This window comes from Cebus imitator, unplaced genomic scaffold, assembly GCF_001604975.1.
Source record: "Cebus imitator isolate Cc_AM_T3 unplaced genomic scaffold, Cebus_imitator-1.0 Scaffold524, whole genome shotgun sequence".
Lineage (NCBI taxonomy): Eukaryota > Metazoa > Chordata > Mammalia > Primates > Cebidae > Cebus > Cebus imitator.
In genome coordinates, this window is record NW_016107839.1 from 1,118,974 (window position 1) to 1,124,685 (window position 5,712).

The 5,712-nt window shown below is 57.3% G+C and overlaps 1 protein-coding gene across 1 annotated transcript in view; it reads right to left on the reverse strand.

Moving 5' to 3' along the window:
• Nucleotides 1-5,712, reverse strand: part of ABCA7 (ATP binding cassette subfamily A member 7) — a 24,981-nt gene that overhangs the window by 1,274 nt on the left and 17,995 nt on the right. The window contains 10 exon segments of the mRNA XM_017514389.2: nucleotides 502-594; nucleotides 886-989; nucleotides 1,071-1,205; nucleotides 2,379-2,520; nucleotides 2,803-2,909; nucleotides 4,512-4,574; nucleotides 4,656-4,776; nucleotides 4,849-4,978; nucleotides 5,356-5,479; nucleotides 5,567-5,704. Coding sequence (XP_017369878.1) covers nucleotides 502-594; nucleotides 886-989; nucleotides 1,071-1,205; nucleotides 2,379-2,520; nucleotides 2,803-2,909; nucleotides 4,512-4,574; nucleotides 4,656-4,776; nucleotides 4,849-4,978; nucleotides 5,356-5,479; nucleotides 5,567-5,704 — 1,157 coding nt within the window.

A 5,712-nucleotide genomic window follows, 5' to 3' on the forward strand; every position in this document is an offset into this window, starting at 1 on the left:
AAAAAAAAAAAAAAAAAAAAAAAAAAAAAAAAAAAAAAAAAAAAAAAAAAAAAAAAAAAAAAAAAAGGGGGTCTCCCTAGGTTGCCCAGGCTGGTCTTGAAACTATCACCCCACTTGATTCCTCTTTTGGCACAAGTGGCCCCGCCCTTGCGCCCTAGCCCCGCCCACACAAACAACCCCACCCACTTTCCAAAGGCCCCGCCCACTCACCAGGCCCTCCACTAACTCCACCCATCAACCCACTCTCACCTCTCCTGGCTGCACCTTCTCCAACGCACCCCTGATTACGTCTTCTAAATCCACACAGAGCCTCTGGCTCAGGCCTTCTGGTCCTGCGCCCCCAGCACACTCCAGCCTGTCTGGCCCTCTCAGTCACCCCTGAAGGACAATCTACAGCCTAGCCAAACTTTCCTCCGCTCTGTCTCCACGTCTGGCCTCTTTACTGAGCCCACCTCGTGGCCACCTTCATCCCGCACCTGCCTGGAGGCCCGGCCCGCTCACCTGCCCTTGAGATGTTGCGCACTGCCCAGGCAACGAAACCGCCCATTCACCATGATGGCCAAGCGCGAGCAGAGCGCTTCACACTCCTCCATGCTGTCGGGACCAGCCCACGAGCTCTGTGAGGCCTGGGCTACCTGTGCCTGGCACCACATTGCCTGCTTCCCCAGGCCCAGGCCACCGTTCTGGACTGGACATCTCCCCACCCAGCCCAGACTGCTATGATCCGGGGCTGCATCCCACCTCTGCGTACCCTTATGCCCCGGGGCCTGGCACCCTCGTCCCACCAGGAACAGAACAGGACCCCCCATCCCGGTGGCTTTGGGGGGTCTCTCTCCAGGTATGGATCGCCTTAACCACAGCCCGGGGCCTCTGCACCCGGCCCACCTGTGCGAGGTGAGTATCACGGAGCGGCCCTCCCGCACCACGGCCAGGAGGCTGTTCCAGAGGAAGCGCCGCGCACTGGGATCCATGCCTGTGGTCGGCTCGTCCTAGGAAGCGGGGAAAATCTCATAAGCCAGGCCCAGCCTCTGTCGCAGGCCCCATCCCACTCAGGTGCCACCTCCACACACCAGAAACACCACGGCTGGGTCCCCAACCAGCGCCACGGCCGTCGCCAGCTTGCGTTTGTTCCCTCCGCTGTAGGTGCCCGCAGGCCGGTCTGCGTACCACGAGAGTCCCAGGCGCGCCAGGCCCAAGCCAGCAGTCTGTGGGGTGGGGCCGGAGTGGGCATGGGGTGGGGCCAATATGGGGATGGGGCGGGGCCACAGTGTGGCAGGGCCTGCATTGAGTGTGGAACAGGGGCACAGAGGGCAGGGGGTAGGGCAACGTGAGAATGCACAGCCATACTGTCGTGGGGCAGCACATGTATGGGGCGGGGCCATGATGTGGGTGGAGCCAGCACTGGTATGGGGTGGGGCCAGTGTGGGTGGAGCCAGCACTGGTATGGGGTGGGGCCATGGTGTGGGTAGAGCCCTCCTGAGTATGGGGTGGGGCCATGGTGTGGGTGGAGCCTGCATGAGTATAGGGTGGGGCCAGGATGTGGGTGGAGCCAGCCTGGATGTGTGGCAGGACCAATGAGTGAGGGGCGGGACCATGGTGTGGGTGGAGCCAGCACTAGTAGGGGGTGGGGCTATGGTGTGGGTGGGGCCAGCATTAGTAGGGGATGGGGCTATGGTATGGGTGGAGCCAGCACTGGTATGGGGTGGTACCAGGGTATGGGTGGAGCCAGCACTAGTAGGAGGTGGAGCTATGGTGTGGGTGGAGCCAGCATGAGCAGTATGGGGTGGAGCTATGGTGTGGGTGGAGCCAGCATGAGTATGGGGTGGTACCAGGATGTGCGTGGAGCTAGCATGGATACGAGGGGGGACCAATGAGTGTGGGGCGGGGCGATGGTGTAGGCGAGGCCAGCATGGGTATGGGGCGGGGCCAGAGAGGCCATAGGGTGGGACAGGCTGAGGGTGGGACAGGCTGAGGGTGGGGCGGGTCAGAGCAAAGAGTACTCCAAGCAGGGGGAAGAGACAGTGAAGGGGCTGGAAACTGGTGACGGCCAGAGTGAGAAGCAGATGATGAACTGGCCAGAAACGTGGGAAGCCCTAAGGGGGAGGTGGAAGAGGAGCAAGTGGGCAGGGACACTCGAGGTGGAAGGGGCAACGTGCAGTGGAAAAAAGGGTTGGTGGACCAATGAGAATGTTGGAACTTGGTGGGGTGGGGCAGAGGCGGGCTAGCCACACCCCTATTGGACCAGGAAGCATGATCTGGGGGCAGGGACAGGGGTGGAGCCAAGGCAAGAGAGTGCAGGATTGGACCAGGCTTTAGGGGCATGGCCCGGGTCGGGTGGGCCCCGGGAGGTGAGAGTGGTGGGGGCAGAGTGGGCTCACCTGGGCAACTTGGGCCTCTGGGACACCACGCAGGCGCGCAAACAGCTCCAGGTGCTCGCGGCCCGTCAGCAGCTGGAAGATGGCATCCGATTGAGGGCAGTAGCCCATGCTGAGGTGCGCAGCACTGGGTTCTTGAGCCACGCTGGGTATGGGGGTGCAGGGGCTCAGAGAGCTGGCTAGTCCCTGACCATACTGGTGGCTACCACAGGGGTCTGAGGGCCCACCCATCCAGGACCATGCTGGTAACGGACAGGGGTGTCTCGGGGCCTGGTCTCTGTGTGGGATGGAGGGGTGCAGGGGTCCCAGAGCCCATGGAGGTGGGGGTCAGTGAGCCCAGTCCAAGCATCGGAAGTGGAGGGGTGGGGAAGAACATGGACATCAGGACCCGCCCTGCCATACCCCAACCCCACCTGCCGCCCCTCACCTGTGGCCTGCCAGCACAGCCTCACCCCCACTGGCCAACGTGTCCCCCGTCACCATGCGAAATGTGGACGTTTTCCCTGCTCCGTTCACGCCCAGCAGCCCAAAACACTGCAGGGATGCCCACAGACGTGCTCAGTGAGACCCCAGGCCCTAGTTCCAGAACCTCTGATATTTTTGTTTGTTATTTTTTTGAGATAGAGTCTTGCTTTGTCACCTAGACTGGAGTGCACTGGCGTGAACCCAGCTCACTGCAACCTCCACCTCCTGGGATTAAGCAATTCTCCTGTCTCTGCCTCTGGAGTAGCTGAGACTACAGGTGTGTGGCACCTGCCTGGCTAATTTTTGCATTTTTAGTAGAGACAAGGTTTTACTATGTTGCCCAGGCTGGTCTTGAGCAACAGGTGTGAGCCACCACGCCCAGCCTCAGCACCTCTAATTTCCCCATGCATGGTGCCCCGGGGGAGCTGGCCAGAAACTGGTACGTAGCAAGGCATAAAGCTGTCACATAGCAGGCAATAGTTTTTGGCATATAGTGGGTACCCCATAAAGGTCATATGCAGCAACTGCTCAGCAACTATCAGGGTGTGAGCATTCCATGTTTCCTGGTATGCTGTGCACTTAGGCTGGATGCACAGTCAGCCCAAGGTGGAGAGCTTGGCCAGCACAAAGTAGGTGCTTAGTAAAGATATACTGTGGGCTGGGCCCAGTGGCTCACACCTTTAATCCCAGCACGTTGGGAGGCTGAGGCAGGCAGATCACCTGAGGTCAGGAGTTTGAGATCAGCCTGGCCAACATGGTGAAACCCCATCTCTACTAAAAACACAAAAATTAGCTGGGTGTGGTGGCAGCCTCCTGCAATCCCAGCTACTTGGGAGGCTGAGGCAGGAGAATGGCTTGAACCTGGGAGGCGGAGGTTGCAGCGAGCCAAAATGTATCACTGCACTCCAGCCTGGGTGACAGAGCAAGACTCCATCTCAAAACAAACAAGCAAAAAATACAAAAATTAGCTGGGTGTGGTGGTGCCTGCCTGTGGTCCCAGGTACTTGGGGGAGGCTGAGGCAGGAGAATCTCTTGAACCTGGGAGGTGGAGGCTGCGGTGAGCTGAGATCATGCAATTGCACTCCAGGATGGGTGATAGCAAGACTCCATCTCAAAATGAAAAAAAATACACACACACACACACACACACACACACACATACACACATACACACTGCAATGTGTACTAATATATAGCATGTGTTTGCAGATGTGTGCCAGCCCTAGTAGGTGGCCAATAAGTGGCACACAGCAAATCAATCTGCATAGCAGGTGCCTGAATGTGAGCTAATACAAAGCAGGTGCCTGATAAATGTTGGCTGAGAGCAGGTGCTTGGTATAGATATGTATACAATAGGGGTTCAATAAATTCTATTGGAGTTTGATAAACACTGATGGACACGAAAGTATTTAGTACGCCTCTTTGGTGAGCACAGTGTGTGTTCTATAGATGTAAGCATGCAGTAGGTGCTTAATGAGGTTTTGTTGGCTCACAGTAGGAGCACAAATATTGGCACACAGCAGGTGCCCAATAAAAGGTGGTGGATGCATAGTAGTTGCTCAACAAAGGGCAGTGGGCACATAGTAGGTATTCAGCAAAGGAGGACGGGCAGGGCACACAGTAGGGCAGCCTCTCACTGCCCCTGCACTAGGCCTCCACCTCTGGACTCACCTCACCAGGGGGGATTCCCAGGCACAAGCGGTCCACAGCTGGCATCCTCTGCCCACGGTACACCTGGGAGAGTGCAGGTCCCTCAGAAAGGTGAGGGGGCCAGTGAGAGTCCCTCCACACAGCAGTCGACCTGGTCACACCTACCTTGGTCAAGTTCCTCAGCACTAACACGTCCCCCTGCGTGGCTCCTTGGACCACCCGCTCTCGCTCACAGGCTACATCCTCATCCTCCTCTCCCAGGGGCGGCAGGGACGTCACCTTGGGTCTGGGGACAGAACGTTTGTGGGCCTAAAGTAGGTCCTTGGCCCCTGCCACCCTCTCTGTAGACCCCACTAACTGTGACAGCAGTTGACTCCGGTGCTGCAGCAGTAGTGTGAAGAGAAGGAAGAGGGGCCCCTGTATCACCATGGCCAAGAGGTTCTTGCCGACCACCTCCCAGCGCAGGGGTGACTGGAACTGCCTGTCTCCTGTGGATATAGAAAGGAGGGACTCAGTCCATGAGAGGCTTGGTTTCTGGCCCCCTCTCCACCACGTCACTCTGGATTCTTAAGGGAAAGGAATACAAATTGGATAGGCCACTAAGCTGGCGTCTAATTGACATAGAAAATAGAAGTTTTATCACCTCCCTTAACTAGAGCCTTAGGCCTCTTGTGATATAACCCAAGACAGAAGTAGTTTTCCTGGCTGCTTTCTTGTATCTCTAACTTGGCCCAATCTTGGGGCCACCTACAAATCCTGGCTGTCTCCCTGAGGGCTGTTTGTCTCCACTCTGTGTAATTAACTCTAGGTCTCCAATGGTGCTAGCTATCTGCAGCCATGGCCCCACCTGAGAGGAAGTTCTCACCCAAGCGCTCAAAGGCATCAGCCATGGCCTGGTTCCGCACCATGTCAATGAGCCCCCGGCCCAAGCAGAAGTGGGGGAAGATAAGGAAGACCTGTTTCAAGATCCGGCTCACCTCCTGCAGCTTCTGCTCAAGGACAGGAAGAGGGATGTTGGTCAGGGGCTGAGTCCAATGACCCAACCCAGCCCAAGCCTCAGCTTTGTGGTCCCTCACCTGATCAGAGAACAGTTCAAGCACAAAGGTGGCCATACTTCCATTGATGCCAATAAAGAGGTTTATGCAGGTGAGCACCACATAGGCAGTGCTGGGCACGGAGAAGAAGAAGGAGGCGGGGTACATGAGTGGTGTGATCGACCAGC